The sequence below is a fragment of the Limanda limanda genome, chromosome 21 (genome assembly GCF_963576545.1).
Source record: "Limanda limanda chromosome 21, fLimLim1.1, whole genome shotgun sequence".
Classification (NCBI taxonomy): domain Eukaryota; kingdom Metazoa; phylum Chordata; class Actinopteri; order Pleuronectiformes; family Pleuronectidae; genus Limanda; species Limanda limanda.
Genome location: NC_083656.1, coordinates 18,146,546 through 18,166,520, shown reverse-complemented (window position 1 = coordinate 18,166,520; position 19,975 = coordinate 18,146,546). Strand labels below are relative to the sequence as shown.

The 19,975-nt window shown below is 41.9% G+C and overlaps 1 protein-coding gene across 1 annotated transcript in view; it reads left to right on the top strand.

Annotated features, from left to right (window-relative positions):
• Nucleotides 1–19,975, top strand: part of LOC133027569 (dynein axonemal heavy chain 9-like) — a 98,703-nt gene that overhangs the window by 10,004 nt on the left and 68,724 nt on the right. Inside the window, exons 12-30 of the mRNA XM_061094611.1 lie at nt 876–1,002; nt 1,528–1,674; nt 3,608–3,716; nt 8,494–8,735; nt 8,880–9,015; nt 10,045–10,241; nt 10,366–10,628; nt 10,831–10,992; nt 12,258–12,480; nt 12,702–12,868; nt 13,485–13,628; nt 13,745–13,904; nt 15,082–15,237; nt 16,452–16,584; nt 16,661–16,938; nt 17,293–17,423; nt 17,503–17,629; nt 18,116–18,268; nt 18,805–18,930. Coding sequence (XP_060950594.1) covers nt 876–1,002; nt 1,528–1,674; nt 3,608–3,716; nt 8,494–8,735; nt 8,880–9,015; nt 10,045–10,241; nt 10,366–10,628; nt 10,831–10,992; nt 12,258–12,480; nt 12,702–12,868; nt 13,485–13,628; nt 13,745–13,904; nt 15,082–15,237; nt 16,452–16,584; nt 16,661–16,938; nt 17,293–17,423; nt 17,503–17,629; nt 18,116–18,268; nt 18,805–18,930 — 3,181 coding nt within the window. The remainder of the gene's footprint in view (nt 1–875; nt 1,003–1,527; nt 1,675–3,607; nt 3,717–8,493; nt 8,736–8,879; nt 9,016–10,044; nt 10,242–10,365; nt 10,629–10,830; nt 10,993–12,257; nt 12,481–12,701; nt 12,869–13,484; nt 13,629–13,744; nt 13,905–15,081; nt 15,238–16,451; nt 16,585–16,660; nt 16,939–17,292; nt 17,424–17,502; nt 17,630–18,115; nt 18,269–18,804; nt 18,931–19,975) is intronic.

Sequence of the window (19,975 nt, the reverse complement as noted above, 5' to 3'; positions counted from 1 at the left end):
GCCTCTTAATTGCTTATGCTGATTTCAATGTTGTTTTCATACCTGTGCCCTTGTGACACAGAAAAGCTCCTTAATGGGAAAATAGTGAAGGTTTTGTTGTAAACCTGCCTGTTTGGAATGGGCTGTTTGTTTGGCCTGTGGTAATGTTGGCTGCAGCTTTCTATCTGAAACTGTAAAAGTGACCTGCGTTATTGAGACTCAACAAGTAATGCTGCATTCAATTACACCTCGGAGCTCGGCTTTGGAATGATGTCCTTCCTGAATAATCAGAGTTGAAAAAGTTCCAGTTGCACATTTGGTAGGAAGTCAAAGAAAGAGAAAGCCTGCCTTGCCGCTGCCCTCTCGGAGTTTGTTTACATTATCCAGTTAGCCATTGTTAGCAAAACCAATTCATAGTAACGCATTACATGGCATTTCTGGCATACTTATAACGTAGTAACATGACCACAGAAAGTAATTGGACAATACTTTGAGTACGACAAATTTAAGTGCTGATAAACAGTAAAAACTACAGCTTTTACTTACTGTTGATACACATTTTGGATTTCAAAGTATGGTTTGGTGAAGTTCCTTCGAAATTGAGACTCGAGGTGGCGTTCCAGGTGCAGCTTCCGAGCTCCGAGCTATGATGGACCGCGGCATAAAGATTAAACCCTTGAGCTGCTCCACTGCCGCTGCACAAAGAGCTGTTCACCTGTTTATTTAAAACCTCACTGAAGCTCATCTCTCTACACAGAGCCCTGAGAGTTACAGTCAGATGGACAGAGATTCCTGCAATTATCAGAAAGTTTCAAAACAATGGGTGTATTTCTGTCTGATAATAACTTCTGTTTGACTGAGATAAAGTGTTGTTTTCTGTGTGTTTTCCATTCCAGATACTCCACCAGTCTGTATGAGACATGGACAGAGACCGTGAGCGAGAGCTCCCAGTTCAACCTCAACCTGCCGTTAATCAGCAGAGACCCTGAAACCAAGCTGATCTCAGTCAACTTCAGCCCGCAGGTTTTTACATTAATCCACTTTGCTCTAAAAACTGATCCAAGGGAGGCTGCTTGAAGTGCCACTTTTTAAACCTTTTACTCTGAGCAACTGTGGACACGCTCTGAGTGATATATTAGTTTGGTTTTGCCGTCAAACTAATTTCTTTCATTAAACATCTTCCACTAAGTGTCAGACACCTGCCCACAGCTCCATAACGCCTTAAATAAAGTTGTATTTCCCCTGCACATTCATCATTTTAATAAGTTGAGACAGTATTTACATTTTTCATTTAAAGGCAGTGATCTTGGGCCATGCTGCCCTAAAGAGTTTCTAACTGACATCTCATTAATCTGAGCTTTAGTGGAAAATTTGTTCCCACCATCAACAAAACTGTCATACTGGGTCCTCATGTTATTTACTGTGACATAGGGCTTAAAAGTAAAGGTTATAAACAGTGGCTGCCTTCACCGATCAAAATCTAATTTGACCATCAGGTTGTGAATGTGTTGCTATGTTTCTCAGTGCCTCTGTCTTTCTCTTCTTCAGCTTGCGTCTCTGCTGCGGGAGGTGAAGTACTTGGAGGCCAGTCAGACTGTGGCCATCCCTGAAACTGCAATGCAGATCTACACCACCAAGGGGCAGCTGCAGCAGTATGTTGCCAACCTGGAGCTCACCATTGGCGCTTACAACAAGGTTGGTGTGGATCAGGCTGTAAGCCGTCAAGGAAATGTATACACGGGTGAAAATAAAGCGTGATATCAGAGCATGAGGTAGATTCACATTTGGCAGCAGGGGAAACATGTCACCCTCTAGAGGGCAGTCTGAGGCTTTTTAAACCATGCTAGCATCAGTGCTGTAGAGACAGGAACATCCGTTAGTTCGTTGAAATATATAAGCCCTGCTGTTGATGTCACATCCTCTCATGTCATCTTCTCATCAATATGCTTGCACTATAGAGTAGTAGCTCCAGACATTAACATTAACACTGACTGGTGTGGAAGATAAGCTAAGCTAAGCTTAAATAAGATAATATACACTTGGGAAATTCAATAGTTAGTTTGACAGGAGGTAGTAAAATCTCCAGTATAGATAAAAGTAGTAGAGTGTCACTGTTCCATTCCTCCAACAACCAGTTTACAATATCATGTGACTCGTCCACTAATCTCTGGGCTCGTCCAGTCGGACATGTTCCCTAGGGCAAGACATTGAATGTCAGGGCTGGCAGAATGTCAGGCGTGAACCCAAAAGCAACGACACTGAAGCAGAGTGGGAATGAGCAAAGTTCTTGGTTTATTAAACGTAGCAGGGGTCAGGAGCCAGGCAGTCAGTCCGGTTACAAACAAATCCGACAAGGAGCAGGCAAAAGGGAAGTCCAGGGAAATACCAGGCACGTCACAATGGAGATCAGGCAGAAGGTAAGTCAGGAGGGAAAACGTTGGAAGGCTAGGTACAAACACACTAACGATCTGGCAGAGGACAAAGGAAACAGGCAGGTAGATATACTGGGGAGACTAATGAGTTGATGGAAGGCAGGTGCGTCTGTGGGTGGGGCCGGTAAAGGGATCTGTGACACGAGGAAGTGCAGAGCAGAGGGGAGTGGCTGAGTTCTGAAATGAAAAATTGATTAGTATATGCAAAACTATGATAAGACAAATAAAAATATTAATAAGAGGGTGAATTTGTGACATTGAACCCACAATTGCTCCTGAGTAGCCTGTGAATGAGATGCATGACAGGTAGACAAAGTGCTAGATAGAGTAGTGCTGTGTAAATGTGTGTTCAAATGGGAATGTCAACTTTACTGTTAATGACTAGAATTAAAGCTTTACTGTTGAGGGGTTGTTAAGAGAAAAGCATCTTTTATGAATACGAATGTGCTTTTACAAATATATATATATATCCTCTCTGTTGTTATGTGGTATGTGTTTTAAATAAAGTCCATTCACAATATCTCCTCCTGTACCTGAATTAGGGATTTAAATTATGATCAGAAGTTTTTCTGGATGAAATAATGATATCACTATAATGTGATGTTGCCACTTAGATGAAAGTGAAATGTCATCCTTTTCAAACTTTTTAATTAAATAATTGTCATAATTATTCATTCATTCTTCAAGTATCATTCCTGATTAATTATTGTCTTTTGTGAATTCAGCATACCCTTGAACCTTGACCGTCAGAATTAACTTATTTCATGCTTTAGTCGTGAACATTTGTTTAATTTGAAGAAATTCCCTTGAGGTGTTCACTTGAATGGAACACATAGACATACAGACTATAGACTGCTAAAACAAGAATTGTTTTTTTTTCGGAATAAGATCCTCAATTGAGGATGCACATTGTGTGTATGAATTCACTTACTGACTTTGGACATTAAAATTTACTGTTACACAATTATGTTATGTTGTTGTAATGGGAAATGGGCAGCTCAGCCACATGTGTCACAGCTGCCACAATTAAGGTAATACAGCATTTCATACAACACCCGTCTTGCTGCTCTGGGCTTTTGTGTGGCCTTTCACTGGCGGTTCGATTAAAATGATATTTCTCTGACCGCTGAATGGGAGCTGGAAATCACGTCACATCCCTTTTCTCCTTTTTGTTTTCTCCCACTCTTTGACTGCAGGTGATGCACTCTGTTCTCGAGGTGGAACATCCTCTGGTGCTGGGCCAACTCAGGGACATAGACGCTCAGCTCAAAAACGCTGAGGAGAGTCTGAACTGGAACAGCCAAGGTCTGGACATTTACTCATGCTAGCAGACGAATAACTGATAAATTAACCCTGTAATACAGGGTCTGTATTACCACAAGACTATAGTGCAACAGATATGATGTTTAGGGTCTAATGCAATGACCTTAGCTATCTACTTGCATTCTATCTCTGTGATTAAGCAGCAATTGCAACGTGCTTAGTGCAAATTCTTACACATGTGACGGTGGCAGCTACAAACAAAGGCTCTGTATTTGTTTTTTAATACTAGTGCAACTGTTAATTTGCTGTAGGAGAGAAGTTTTTGATCCTTCTGCGGAATAGTTAGGTCACCATTCTGGGTTATATGCTTTTTTACATTCTTTGCTCGGGATAATCTAGATATATATATATATATATAGTTTTATTGTAGTCAAGTATGAAAATTGCTGGGTGTGAAAAACTAAAACAAGGCCTCCATAGCTTCACTAACACATTAACATGCATCGTGTGCGTGTAATAAATTCGGTTTATATGGTTTTTGGTTATATATTTTTGGGGAACAAAACAGTGCCTTCTCCTCAAGTCATTTCAGGGCAGTAAAGCATGCTAAATTATATATCTATATTAATATCTAAATTTTATTACCGATTCACCCTCTACAGTGATTTCAGTCACATGTGGTTTTTAATAAAACGTTGTGTTCTCCTTGATTTGTAATGTTTTGGGACACTAGAAAAATGGAAAGTGGGCTATTGTGGTTTATAATTGGAAAACTGATTTTACTTAAGTACTCTGATCTGACTCCTCCTGCTTCTCAATTATTGAGCTTCAGCGGTAAATGTATATTGCTGGACTGTGTATAGAAGAGTAAAGCCTACTAATATGAATTTGTGTGCTCTGATGCTGATACCAATACAGGCAGTAAATCATTTCTGGTTCTGATATAACAGTCAACATACAGAAGTTTGGCATTGAATCGTAAGATGATTTCAAACCCTAATGAAAAAGAAATGTAATCACAGTGTCATCGTAGACATTATAATTAACTTAAAATACACGATACAAGACTCAATTACAAGCAAATGTATAGAGCTTGACTCTATTTTTTTTATTACCTAAAATGTAAACATGAAACATAAAGGTTTTCCTTTCACAGCATGACAGCAAACAGAGATGCTGATATGGATATTTGATTAACAATCCAAGTCTTTTTTCCCCTGTTTGTTTCTGTTGTCGTCTCAAATGCCAAACCGACAGTTAGATTGTAAGTCTAGTTCTGTGATGTGTTTTCCTCAATCTGCTGTTGAACGCAAAGTGTCTGTGCCTGCTGCTGGACCCACCCAGAACACTAAGGCTGTGTGATATTTGTTTGAGAAAAAACAGCTAATATTTTTGGCTAAAGCAGCAAATGTAAAATCTATCTAAAAATATTTTTTGTATAGCTGCTATACACAATGTTCAAGGAGATATTTATTTGTATGATGAAAATGTCCCTCCTTCCTCCTGCTCACTGGCGTCTCCCTCCATCCTTGTCATATCGAGGGAAGAGCAGGATGCTGAGAGATGTGACATATACAGCGAGGCTTTGCATTTTAAAACATTTAAAATGAGAAAAGGAGAGGTGTTCCATCATTGATATGCTCTGATTGACACTGTGCTGGCAGGCATGTTGTTAGTTTATTCAGCCCCTGGGATTCCCAGAAGAAGAACGCAGCAGAAATGAGAAGAGAGTTTACAGTAAAAGCGAAAGCATGCAGCTGTCTGTGGGTGGGGACAAAGTAACAGTTCCTCTGCAGAATGTTCAGTAGCTGCACACACTTATCTCCTTCATGCTGTGTAGTGGGTGTGTATTTTTTTGTTGTGCTTCGTTCATTTGGTAAAGGAGTATAGAATGACTAGAATTTGATTTCTTTAGAAAACATATGATGCAGTTAAAAAATGTACAAGGGAAATTTCCCATTTAAAAGTAAAAAAAGCTGTGTCCCAATTCAGGGACCGCATCCTTCAGAGGAACAGGCCAATCTAGATTTTGAAGGCTGAACTTTAATTAGACGGTCTGGTCTATGGGGGATTTCCTACATGTGTCTAGTGTTGTCACGATACCAAAATTATGACTTCGATACTATACCTGCCAAAATATCACGATACTCGATACTTTCGATACGATACCACCAATACGATACAATACCACAAATACGGTACGATACCACAAATACGGTACGATACCACAAATACGATACGATACTGGTTTATTTATTTATCATAGTAATAAATAAAACATCTGTAAGGTTCCCTTTTTTACCAGCTTGTTCCTGCCCAGCTTTTTGAACACTTAACAAATGGTATTCATATTAGTATTAGCCTACAGCAAGATATAAATGAAAACTACATGGTGACATCATAGCATTGATTATACACGGCGATGCAGGCCTGTTGTCCGTATCTGACTATATGACTACATAGTTATTTCCACAAGAGTTACATAATTTTACAGATGTGTTTGAGGTGAAAAAAAAGTAAAAACATGCCACCTGAGCGAGTGAGTGGGGGCGGGGCCCCCGGGGCCTGTGTGTGTGTGTGCGCACACAAATGCACAACCACACACACGCCCGCTCCTGGTTTTTTCATGCTGGTCTGATACGATGCTGATTTGACAAATGAACGTGACGTTCCCGTTCATATGAACACTGCACAGGGAGCCACTGCAGAGGGGCCGAGGAGCCGCGGGATGAGACCCCCCGCTCCGCAGAAACAACGACTTGTTTTCGTGTTCCGCCGTGGCGGGCGTTACAGTCCCGCGTCACATCCCCCCCCTCTCCCGGTGGCGCGCTCCACCAGTCATGTTTCCGCCCGGCCGCGCCACAGTTTGAGAGAGAATCACGTCCAACAAACCGAGGACGGTCGGCTCGGCCATGTCTCCCTGAGATCACTCGCTGTGAGTGACAGCTGCCTGTTGCATTGTGAGAGCTGGGTAGCCCCGCCCCTCGCAGTCAATGCATGCAGTCAGCGGGACAGGGAGCGGAGCAGAGAGTGCGCTCTCTTTGCCTGCTATTATAATAAAGTACCGGTACTAAAAATATGCTAAACCGTATCGTTTTTAAACTAAGGGTACCGCGGTACCTTTCTAATACCGGTACACCGTGCAACACTACATGTGTCACTAGCTTATCCCACTCTTACCGGTGCATCGTAACCTACTCTGAGCTGCTGCATTCACTTTAGCTTGCATAGCTAGCTTGTTAGCTTCAACACCGGCACGCAATGAATCTTGAGGTTGTGCTGAGAAGTATCCACCCTCATTTCTTCATCCCATTTGAAGGAGCCTTAGAAGGAGACACACTAGTCAGACTCACACCGCATTGATGCCACTGTTCTTCTAGTGCAGCGTCTGAGGGATGCAGCCCCTGAATTGTGAAATAGCTGGAGTCTTCATTCCGTGTTGGGCCTGATAACATCATGTTCACATGCATATTATCGTTGTATCCATGTGTAAGAAATTGTTGTTGTTTTAGGCAACCTGGATTGTAACCCAGTTCAATCATTTCGATAGGTTCCAAGAAGAAAGACATGTTTCTAATACATTTCCAATGACTAGACTGTTTTAAAAAGTCAGTCAAGCAGATGTCGATTGGTGTGTTTGTTGAATACACCCACTGGTCACACTCGATGCTGAGTGTGCTGGCAGACTGTATTTAGGTTGAACGCTTTAATATTCATGCAACGACTAATGCATTGACTTTAAATGCTGTCAAAACTGCTGAAGCACACTCACACTGACCTCTCTTTATGGCAGGGGAGGGGAAACCTTTTCTGTCATGGGCCATTTAAATTTTTATAACATACTTTGCGGCCCATACTTATTAACTGAACACATGATATTATACAATGTGCTTGTTTTTATCTCTATCCTCATTTGTATGTTTCCGTGATTTTAAGTATTGCTTGTGATTTGAATCTTTGTCCTTCTACAGGGTATTTTCGTGTGAAATGTCTACTCTCAGATTTCTCTTCTACTCCAGGGTTTTTTCTTCTTCTCTCAGGTTTTTCGTCATAATTCCCCACCCAAAATAATGTTGGGTGCCAGGCTATTGATGTAAAACTGTTTTAATTGATAAAAAAATCTATTACTTACTTACTTTAGTCACGTAGTCACGATATCATACTAACCCTAATGCAAGCTGGAACTGTTTCTCTTTGTTGAGGCATCTGATGTCAGATGGTAGTGATGAGGCGTAGCCATGCATGACTAAATAAGACAGCAGTTCTTCCTTAAGTCAAACTCAGAAGTGATACGACTCTAAAATGGCTTTTTGCACAGCATTTGTTGCGTCTGTATGTTTGCTATGGATGTTGTTCTTGATTTCTAATTTTGTCAGTCTATTTGTTGATAAGGTGATGTCTGATCTTTTAAATTTTTACATTATTGGTAGAACTGGTTACTCAGTGTCAGTATCTCTCTTTGGGTCACAGAAGAGATGTGTTTTTGTATCACTGTGAGTGCATCCACACAAAGCAGGCACACCGTTGTATCATCGAATATTCTCATGGGCTTGATCACATTCCAAAGGTTCTCCAGCCCTGCTGTTGGATATTAATCAAAGTAGTACTTAAGAAAACTACACAATTTGTAATAGGAAACCAGAAGCGATGAAATGAGAGAACTCAGTTGTCAAATGTATTTTAATTATGCGGGTTAAGTTGTCTTCTGAAGGAAAAAATGGGTCACAAGAAGAACCCATTTTGTAGGTGGTCCCAGTATTTCAGTCACACACTATCATTCACTCTCATTCTCACTGCTCCGTCATAATTCCTTCTCTAGGTATTTGGCAGTATATCCAGGAAGTGCGAGACTCCGTCTGTGACCTGGAGAGCCAACTCCAGAGAACCAAAGACAATGTAGAGGAGATCCAAACCTGCATGAGGTCCTGGGCCACCCCTATGTTCAACAGGAAGGAGGACAAGAAAGATGCACTGCTCAATCTGGAGGACAGGGCTGAGAGGGTGGAAAGGATTTACGGTCTGATCCGATCCTCAGGAGAAAAGATTCACTTCCTGCTTAGGGTAGATAAAATATGTTATTCTGTGTTTGTGTGAAATACCAAATAGGCTTTGAGTTTTGCTCTAATTTCGTCGTTCAATGCTGTTAATATAAGTCTGGGAAATCTTTTTGTTGTTGTCTCTGTGTCACTCTTCGTCACGTCTTAGAGCAATCTGGAGCTGTTCAGGGCTGAGCCATCTTCTGAGGAGTGGAAGGCCTATGTTGAGTACATGGACGACATGATCATAGACGGATTCTTCAACAGTATCAAAAACTCTCTCAAGTTCTTCCTGGATAACACAGGTAGGACATTCATGAGGAGAAAATAAACAGAACAATCAAATGAAAAACATATTATATACTATTAAAATTAGATGCTATACCCGGGTTATTAAAACGTGGGTACACCCGCTAAAAAAAGGTGATTGACTCTTCCCATTGGCAGCAGATGATAGGGTTGAGCCGAATACTCGGATGCTGCTATCACCTTTTAAAGGGAATGGGACATGGTTCATTTTATGTTCCATCCAAAACGCACTCATGATTAAATAACTGGGTAAATGCAACCCTATTGAACCTTCAAATTAGCAAAAGTGGATTTGGACATTCTTTAAATACACAAAATAGAGCCCATAGTATCTGTAGTGCTGTAGTGATTTTACTATTTTTAATTCATAGCCTCAAATCTTGTCACCAACCATAAATCCATTATCAGAACATTTAGCACTACTCACTACTTTTCCATAATTAACTAAAAACGTCATCTTCCAGCCAGCGCTGACTTGGACCGGACTTGGAGTTTCATTTGAGGGGGTCTACTGCTTTGCAATAAACAACAGACAGGCAAAGTTAGCGATTACACTTTGAAGTTAGCATTTTGGTGCATAAAAACATGCCAAAATAACTTAGAGGTGTTAATATGTCTGTGTTATGTCTGCAGGTTGTATTTATTCATCCAAGTAATAAATCAAAAATATTACACTATGGACAAACACTTTACTATTACTATTTTACACACTTGACTCACTTTAAAGACGTTTGGTATAAATCTATGGACAAAATCCCTGAAATGATGAAAACCCAAAATACATATATGTTATGAAGCTTATCTTAATACGTGACTATCAAACATTTAAGTATATAAAACCACATTTGGTTAAACAATCTGAAAATTTTTTCTTGAACAGACTGAAAAAGTGTTGACAGGTGAATCAAGGGGAGAGGGAGATGGGAAATACCATGTGACAAAGCAGGATACCAGGATGCTTTACTTACTTGAGAAGAGCTTTCAGTGTTGTTCTAACAGTTTCCACTTTTTTCCTTTGGGTCCAGACCAGAGGCCTGGCGTGCTCCCTCTTTTTGAGACTCAGCTGAGCCTGAAGGTTCCTGACATGGTGTTCTCTACCTCTTTGGAGTTGGGAGCTGGGGACGGTTTCTTTGAGTTGGTGGAAAGCCTCATCAATGATGTGTTCAGAATTTCCTCACTGGTGCCACGCCTCGCCCAGCACATTCCCTTCCCCCACTACCAGGTACTGTTGTTTGTGATTCAGCTCCAATATCTACAAAACATTTGTTTGTCATTTCCTTTAAGTTGTAATATCTTAAATGAATATCCCTTCTACTAACCAAATGTTGGTGAATCGTTTTCTTCAGGCTGACATGGAGGACATAGCTGACCTGGCTGACATGCGTCAAGTCCTTATGGAACGTGTGCAGGGCGTCATGGTTACGTGCTGTGAGTATCGCAGCTCACTGCACCACTACAGCTTCCTGTACGTGGATGATAGGAGGGAGTTAATGCGTCAGTTCCTCCAGTACGGCCACTTTCTCACCAGCGATGAGATGGAGGTTAATGCTGATGATGAAGTCCCAGAGAGCCCACCAACCCTGGGTGACTTCAAGGAGGAGATAAACAAGTGGGTATTGGTGAAGCAGAGTGTGAGCACTTATTTGTGTTCGCTCTTGAATTTCTGGTTATTCTTATGTTAATCTCAACTTTAAAAGATTGGAATACGATTTTATTTTGGAGAAAAGATTGGAAAATAAGGTGAAATAAGCCTTAGGGCTAAGTTAAGTCTGTGTGTACCTGAATGAAATCAGTTTGTCATCATCCTGTAGGTATGAGAAGCTCTACGAAGAGGTGCAGGGTCTGGATGCAGTGCATGTGTTCAATGGGTGGATGAAGGTGGATGGCCGCATCATGAAGAGTGCCTTGCTCAACATCATCAAAAAGTGGAGCTTCATGTTCAAACAGCACCTAATTGACAATGTAACCAACAGGTGAGGCAATATTTCATACACTTTGGGGCTTTACTTCAAGTTAGCCTTTCTTGGTTGGGTGAAAGGGGTCAGCCCTATGTTCCCACATTTCTAGATTTTTCTGAAATTTAGGGTTAGTGTTAGGGTTAGCGGTGTTGAGCTCAAGAAAGGGTTAGGGTTAGGGTTGAGTTAGCGGTGTTGAGCTCAAGAGAGTTTGGAAGCTAGCTAGCTCCTTCAAATCGCCAGCTACGGTATGGTGAACCCTTAACTAGCAGGCAGGGGTAGAAATGTGGGAACTGTAGGAACAAAGGGCCTAATTTTGTAATGAATATTGGAAATGTGGGAACATTGGGCTGTGGGAACGTAGGGCTGTGGGAATATAGGGCTCTGGGAACATTGGACTGTGGGAACATAGGGCTGTGGGAATATAGGGCTGTGGGAACATAGGGCTGTTGGAATATAGGGCTGTGGGAACATAGGGCTGTTGGAATATAGGCACGCTCCCGGATGAAACCATTAACTTATGACAGATAATGTTAGGAAACTTCAACTCAAAGCAATTTAGCACAAGCCTTCTGTTTTGAGTTGATCTTTATTACATTTTCAGACTTGTTTACTCCATTCACCAGTAATATGCACAATCTGCATATATAGTCTAGTTGTTACATAAACTGATTTGTAAGGATTTTCCTGTGTACAAAGTGAAAACATTTTCTCTGCAAAAATCTCCCTGACTAGTCTATAATAGCAATCTGCCAAAGTGCACCTGGCTTAAGTGGAATTGGAGAAGGCACAGTTTCTTCAATTGCATACACACAGAACACACCCATGAACCGGTGTAGCGATTTTTCAATGGAACGTTTGTAGCCGTGGATTACTTTTCATAAAGTGTGCACATCAGTGCCAGATCAGAAGAAAATCCACCTGTTTTAAACTTAGAATTTTACGATATTAAAGTGGTTCAATGACTTCCAGTTTCTTTTTAGCATTTTAGAGTCTCACATATTCTACTCTTTAAGCTTCAAGCTCCAAAATACTGGATTCTCCATGTTCTGTAATGCAATTGGATAACTTTCTCTTCTTGTCCATGGTCAACGCCTGTGTTTCTCAAGCTGTAATTTTTAATGCAGGATTTCCTTTCAAAATTTGTTGTCACTTTTTCTGAACTGAGATGAGCCCTGATGACATCATGTGGGGTCACGACTGATTTCAGTTGTACTGCTCATGACAAGTAAAGCTCTTAAAATTGATGAACCGCTATAATGATCAGAGTCATTCGTCCCCAGCCTGTCAAACCTGGAACAGTTTATTGGCGTGACTAAGGCTGGCCTGGGCCAACAAGTGGAGGAGGGTGACTATGATGGCCTGGTGGACATCATGGGTCACCTGATGGCTGTAAAGGAAAGACAAAAAATCACAGACACCATGTTCGAGCCCCTGCAGGAAGCCATCACTCTGCTGAAGGTGTATGAGCAGGAGCTTCCTGATGTGGTCTACAGACAGTTAGAGGTAAGTGCTGGTGTTCAGTCATCTGTCAGTCACAGTCATTTGTTTTGTTAAGCGTAGACAGAACCATTTCTCTTACTTTTACTTTGCATCTTCCATTTGCCTGTTCCTGTTCCACCCTCTTCCTCCTGGCCATTCATCATCTGTCACTCCTGCACCCCTTGTTTTTCTGTCTTCATCTTTATCTCCCTCTGCCTGCATCAAATCTATCTGTCCATCTGCAGGAGTTGCCAGAAAAGTGGAACAATGTGAGAAAGCAGACAGTGTTAGCCAAACAGCAGGTGGCGCCTCTGCAGGCCACAGAGGTGTCTAGCCTTCGTAGCAAATGTGCTTCATTTGATGTGGAGCAGCACACCTTCAGGGAGGACTTCCGCAAAAATGGGCCTTTCAGGTGAGGACAACTCAAACCCATGTTGCACCATATTAAATAACTACAGAATCCAAAGATACAAAATGTATTTTTAAAAATTTTTCTGAAAGCTAAAATGATATCTTCAACTTTCTATCAATCAGATACTTTCCCACTGGATATGTTTCTGGAAGGTTTCTATATTTGGCATCAATGTTCAGTTCGGTTGAACTGGCCAGTAAATCTTATTAAAAATCAGCATCATTGCCTGTTGACTTCAAACTAAATAATTTGAGCCAAACACTAAAAATTTAAAGGAAAAAAGATATAGTGTTATCTTGAGGCTAGAGGTCATATCCGACAAGGCTAATTGAATCTTCACATAAAGATAATTCATTCATAGGTAGCGATGCTACGTTATAATTGTCAGATAATTAATGTGTGTTATTGGTCTCTTAATAACCTGGTGATTATTTTCCAATTAATGTCATTGTTAATTGTCACAGTGTGCAGTTAGGTCTGGTTATGCTGCAGCTAAGTCAAGCTTGGCTAAACTGCAGCTGTTCATAAGTAGCTTGATTTATACTGGGCTTGTGCAAATGTGTGTGTGTGTGTGTGTTTCCCCGGGTGCTTCTGTGCACTCATGCCATCTGACCAGGTTTGACAGCAAGATCCCCTTCCAGATGTTGGACACCTTCCACAAGCAGATCCAGGAGCGGGAGACTTTGATGGCGTCTCTGGTGAAGTCTGCCAACCTGTTTGAGGTCAACGTTTCAGAGTTCAAACAGCTCCGACAATGCAGGTAAAGCCCGACGCTGGCAGGCAAACGTCCTGTGCCAGATTTGAAGCGAGTGAGTCTTTTGCATTTCACAGTCAGTGTTATTCAGTTGAGTTCACTTTGTCCATTTCATCCCAAAGGCGTGAAGTGGGCCTGCTGAAGGAGCTGTGGGACATGATCACCACAGTGGAGTTTAGCATTGCTGCGTGGAGGACAACTCTGTGGAGAGAGGTCCAGGTGGAGGACATGGAGCTGGAATGCAAACGCTTCTCTAAAGATATACGGGGCCTGGATAAAGAGGTGATTGGGGGAGAATGGGCAAGACCAGGATGTATAACAGAGTAGTATAGAGGTTGAAAAGTGTGCTAGGTTAAGAAAAAGAGGACAATTAATCTTAGATGAATAAGTAGAAAATTCCTCCCTAGAAATTGTGAATGTGTGCCTATTGCTTGCTGCCGCTGCAACAGATAGACTTGTTTCAGTTTGAGAGAGACAGACACAGAAAGAGGGAAAATCCAGCCTCTATTCGGGTTTACATGGTAACATCCAGCAACTCTCTGGGGGATTTTATTTTGAAAACCTAGCCTCCTTTCGGGTTTCCTGGTAACATTCCTGTAACTGTGTGAGGGGTTTTATCTAGAAAATCCAGCCTCCTCTCTGGTTTCCTAGTAACACCCTGTAACTATCTGGGTTTTTTTATTTGAAAATCCAGCCTCTATTGGGGTTTCCTGGTAACATCCTGCAACTATCTGGGGGGGTTTATTTTGAAAATCCAGCCTCTTTTCAGGTTTCCTGGTAAAATCCTGTAACGATCTGGAGGGTACGGAAGAAGGAGAATCAGCATAAGTATACAAAATAGTAATAGGCAATGCCTGGCCGTGCACCATTAGGCACACAGTATTCATTTGCAACTGCAATTGACCATTCAGTGAACCCTTCTATGAACGGTATTATTCCATCATTCTACATTAGATGCTGTCAGAGTTTAAGCTGCCTCTCTGTCTTACTCTTTATTTTATTTGGGGGGAGATTACACTCTTGCAACCCCAATATCAATATCATGCCCCTAAACATGGCAGATTTTTTCAACAAATAAAAATTTTGCAATGTTAGAGAAAGTGACCAAACAGAGGGAGGTGAAACCCTAACCTGTAAGTCAGATGGAGACTTGCCTCTTCAACAAACTCATTGCAAAATAATTCCTGGAAGAATCAGGCAGATTAAGGGAACTGATATTTATATGTGTGTGACATTTGGTGCAGCTTGATTGAAATTAAGGCTGCTGCACCTTGGCGGAGGTACGTTCTCGCTGCAACTGTGTGTGCGTACCCTTGAGCAAGGCCTCTGTGTAACTGAATAAATGTCAGTTTAATTTTTAAGTGTAATGAATGAAACCGAAATGAAACCTGGAATTATGTCTTCAAGCAAAAATCTGTCAAAAGTCCTTGAATTCATTCCTGCCCTCTGTCCCCTGTAGGTTAGAGCGTGGGACGCCTTCACAGGTCTCGACAGCAGGGTGAAAAACCTCCTTGTCTCCCTCCGGGCTGTAGCAGAGCTCCAGAACCCAGCCATACGACTTCGCCACTGGCATCAGCTGATGGCCGCCACTGGAGTCCGCTTCACCATGGATGAGGTTAGCAATCTATTCTTAAAGATTCGCAATGCGAGCACTCTGTTGTTCTTATTTTGTTCATTGCTTTGGGTAAATGTTTTTATTGTTGAATTATAAATGCACTTGCAACATTTTTATATCTGAAAATGTAAAAAAGGAAAGTAACAGGGGACAGTTGGAACTGCTTCACTTTTAAGTCTTTACCACCAAACTCTGTTACAAGGGTGGTACCCACAAATTTTAAAATAACTTTTCAATCGTAAGACACTCGCCATAAATATTTATCCAACGATTGCATAACAAAGGACCATTAAAAGGATAAGCAGGACAGATGATAGATTTTAGTCGGATGAATGGATCTCTGAACTGAGATATTTAAGGCCCTTTTATGCTAACGCTAAGCTCAAGCAGCTACTGTGCAGAGCTCTAAACTAGGCCACTTGTTAGTCAGATAAACTTTATATTGCTTTTGTATGAGCAATACTTGCAGCCTGTGAATATTTAACATGGGGATATTCTAAAATGTCCGTCCATAGTTTCTGAATGTACCAAAACCTATTTCATAATAACATAAGAGATCCCTAACAGCCTCCATCATCCTGGCACATATTATATTGTTTCTATTTGTTTGTTTCTTTTGAGTAAGGGGGACTCATTAGTTATTTCACTCAAGTAGTCAGAGATGAGTTTCTAGGTCTGACAGCCCACACTACCTGGCTGGTCCAGATCTTCTCATGTTTTGTTTTATTTGGCCACACCCCCAGACTCTACACATTTTAGCTTTAACCGTAACTCTGGAGCGGCTTCAACCTTATTTTTTGCGTCACTGGGTTGAGCCTAGCTGATTTCGAGATTGGTCCTGTAACACTTGCGCTACTGGGTGCTCCTGCTATGGTCCATAACTTCTTTATCATCCACGCAGTTAGACCTCATAATTTTTGCTGCAATGTAGTTCTTTCTCTTACGTAGAGCTTATCTTTTACTCTTAAGTCTGTGAATCTGTCGCTCGGAACCTGTTTCTCGTGAGAGTGATCTTTGAACCACTACTGCCATAGATTGAATTAATTCTGTGGGAAACGCCCCTGTAGTTATTGTCATTGCCTGCAGGTGGCGAAAGTGTCCGAATTGCACAAGCATTTTAGTTTCTTGTTTGTAGGTGACAGAAGCTTGAGGGAAACTGCATCTTATCTCATGTGAAGTCTGGATAAAGTACTGATGTGGTTTTCTGTGAGCAGGATACCACTCTGGACGACCTGCTGTCACTCAACCTGCACTGCTTTGAAGAGGATGTGAGAGGAATCGTGGATAAGGCTGTTAAAGAGATGGGGATGGAGAAAGTCCTCGCCGAGCTCAACACCACATGGACAGGTATGGGAAGGGGACACCCTGTTAAAACCAGAATGCAAAGTTTTTCCAGTTCATTGAGTTTATCGATCGCACGCAGGTATGCAGTTCCAGTACGAGCCCCACCAACGCACCCAGGTGCCTCTGCTGCGCACAGACGAGGAGCTCATTGAGACGCTGGAGGACAACCAGGTCCAGCTGCAGAACCTCATGACGTCCAAGTACATTGGGCACTTCCTGGATGAGGTGTCGTCGTGGCAGACCAAACTGTCTATCGCCGACTCGGTCATCTCCATCTGGTTCGAGGTGCAGCGGACGTGGACCCATCTAGAGAGCATCTTCATTGGCTCTGAGGACATCCGCAAACAGCTGCCTGAGGTTACAGACAAATCCTGCAACAAACTGATTAGATGGATACATATGCACACACACACATACACGCAATAACTTACAGCTCTATATTTCAGGTATACATCAGTGGCAAGCTCATACACCCTTGTGTTGCCATATGAACCTAGATAGATAGCATGACTGGTATAGCTGTTAATTAGGAATGCATTAATTAGCCCATACTTCCAGGTTAAGAGCTGAGATACCAAAACTATTTTAATTGCTCCCCTGATGTTCGGGCTGTGCTTAACCCAGATGTTTGCTATTAAACCTGTGATTCTCTCGTCTCTCTTGTGGGAACCTAAATCCCCGGACCGTGTTCCCTTCTGAAATCCTCTGCAGGACTCCAAGCGCTTCGATGAAATTGACACCAGTTTCAAAGAGCTGGCAAACGCATTGCATCAAACTCCCAATGTAGTGGAGGCCACCAATAAACCAGGGCTGTTTGCTACGCTTGAGAACATGCAGAGCAGGTAAGACGTCTTTCTGTTTCTTCTTCGTCTGTTAACAGGGGCAGTCACACAAATACACTGACTGTTTATTTCTCTACAGACTATCTCTGTGTGAAAAAGCTCTGGCAGAATACCTGGACACCAAACGTCTGGCCTTCCCGAGATTCTACTTCGTCTCGTCAGCTGATCTGCTGGACATCCTGTCTAACGGGACCAACCCACACCAGGTGCCTTCACTTATATTTGCCTGAGGAGTTGGCAACAAGTTGTATGCTTCAGTGTGTTCACAGAGTCAGAAAAAAAGTTACTTTTTAACAGTTTTTTAAAACCATGTTCCACTGCATCATTTGGCTCTTCTGCTGAATGCTGTTGACTTGTGTAGTTCCCACAGTGGCCACACAGGGGAAATGTTACTCATAGTCTTGCAGCCCACTTCAACCTCCATCATCAGGACCATGTCTTATGCATTGCCTGCTCGTAGAAATAAATCACTCGTAGGAATAAATCACTGTAAAGCACAACTTGCCACTAAATCTCTTTAAGAGGAAGTTAGCAGAGATGCAGCAGAACGCAGGTCCTGCCCTTCTATTAACAACTCTGAAAAACAGTAATGAAATGTAAGTTATTCGTGCAGCGGCAAAGAAAAATACCGGTCAGGCCATGAGCTCAGTGTTAATCGAGCCCGAGCTTAACGTGTCTGTGTGTTTGTTCAGGTCCAAAGGCATCTGTCTAAGCTGTTCGACAACATGGCTAAGATGGGATTTGAAGAGGATGGAGAAGGGAAGCCAACTAAAATTGGACTGGGCATGTACAGCAAAGAGGAAGAGTACGTCCCCTTTAATCAGCCCTGTGACTGCACTGGACAGGTAAAGAGACCCGGAAACTTTGTCCCATCTTTAAAATTGTGGTGCCGCAACTTCCAATGACTCATTATCTTTGTCACTATTAGGCGTTGTGCTGACAGTGTCACTATGTGTCTGTAGATGACTGCGATAGATGAGAACATTCACTTACCTGCCATTTTCTGTAATGGAAAGACATTGAGGAAAATATGTAGCAAATACAGATATCATAACCCACAATAAAGGAGATTTAGTCTGTCATTGGCCCTCAGGGGTTTTGCATCTCAAAGCCCATAAATCCATTAAATTTCCATTACAACCCATACAATTTGCCTAACTCCACATTGACTCTAATGCTTATTAATGACCTCATTAGGGTCCAATGATAAGAGAGTCCATTGGTGCCTACGTTACTGACAATGCAATATTTTTCTACATTTTTAATTCATGGGCCTCTTTGTGTGTGTGTGTGTGTGTGTGTGTGTGTGTGTGTGTGTGTGTGTGTGTGTGTGTGTGTGTGTGTGTGTGTGTGTGTGTGTGTGTGTGTGCGCCTGTGTAAGGTGGAGGTGTGGTTGAACCGGGTGATGGACTCCATGCGCAACACAGTTCGCCATGAGATGACTGAGGCAGTGATCACCTACGAGGAGAAACCCAGAGAGCAGTGGCTGTTTGATTATCCAGCTCAGGTAAAAAAAGGCTCAGTACGCATTGATTGAACTGTCGACACTCACTTTGGGGATTTTATTTTTGGTCACCTTCTCCGACATCTGATGGATCAGTTTCAAAATCACTATTATGTCTATTGTCTACCATCGACATTTCAACCCAGTCCATACACTCGGTAAGGCTTTACACACAGAGTTGAGTATTCTGAACAATGTAATTACAGATATGGGTGTGCTACATTAATGGAAAACTTTTCTCTTCTTGCAAATATTTATAATTTGGAAAAGTAAGTATTTGATGCTCTGAATGGCAAAATACATGGTAGAGTAGGGTTGCTAAGTTGTCTCTGAATTTTTTGAAATCTCATAGCACCATTATACACCACCATCTTCATGGCCGGATTAGGGTTGCAAAGGGGTGGAAACTTTCCGGAAACTTTTCATGGGAAGTTAAAGGGACTCTTACCTTTGTTGCATTTTTACACTTTTTGTGGTTAAATTGGTATTAATAAGGTAATGACACTCTAAAATGCAAGACAGACCCACCAGGAGTTAAAGCAAACAATTATTTCACTCTCGTAATATTTAGTGAAAACTTCAACCAATAAAATTCTTCGGACCGAAGGACCTTATTGGCCGACAGACCTGTCTGTTTGCTGCATGGAAACAGACAGGAAGCCCGTCTGCTTCTTCTGGCGCATTCGGGCCCGCGCCATCAAGGCGCGTCCTCAACTATAGGGTTTGTTTTGATTCCACGGCAGACAGTAGCGAGTAGCGACCGAATAGACCGTAGCGACTGACGATGGCAGACCAAAGTGGTCCACGGCGTACTGAAACAGCCGCTCCCAGGGGGAAAAACAAAAGAAAAAACACTGCGGATGGGAACGAGGGGGTGGGGCATTGGAGGAAGGCGGGATGATTCAAATGTGCTGTAATTCTCAAATGCAACAAAGGTAAGAGTCCCTTTAAGCTCAGGAATTTTGAAAAAAAAAAACAACTACGCAAATTAAACGCTGAGCAATAAAAACATCATTCAAAACTCTATTTTAAAGATGTATGGAATGCA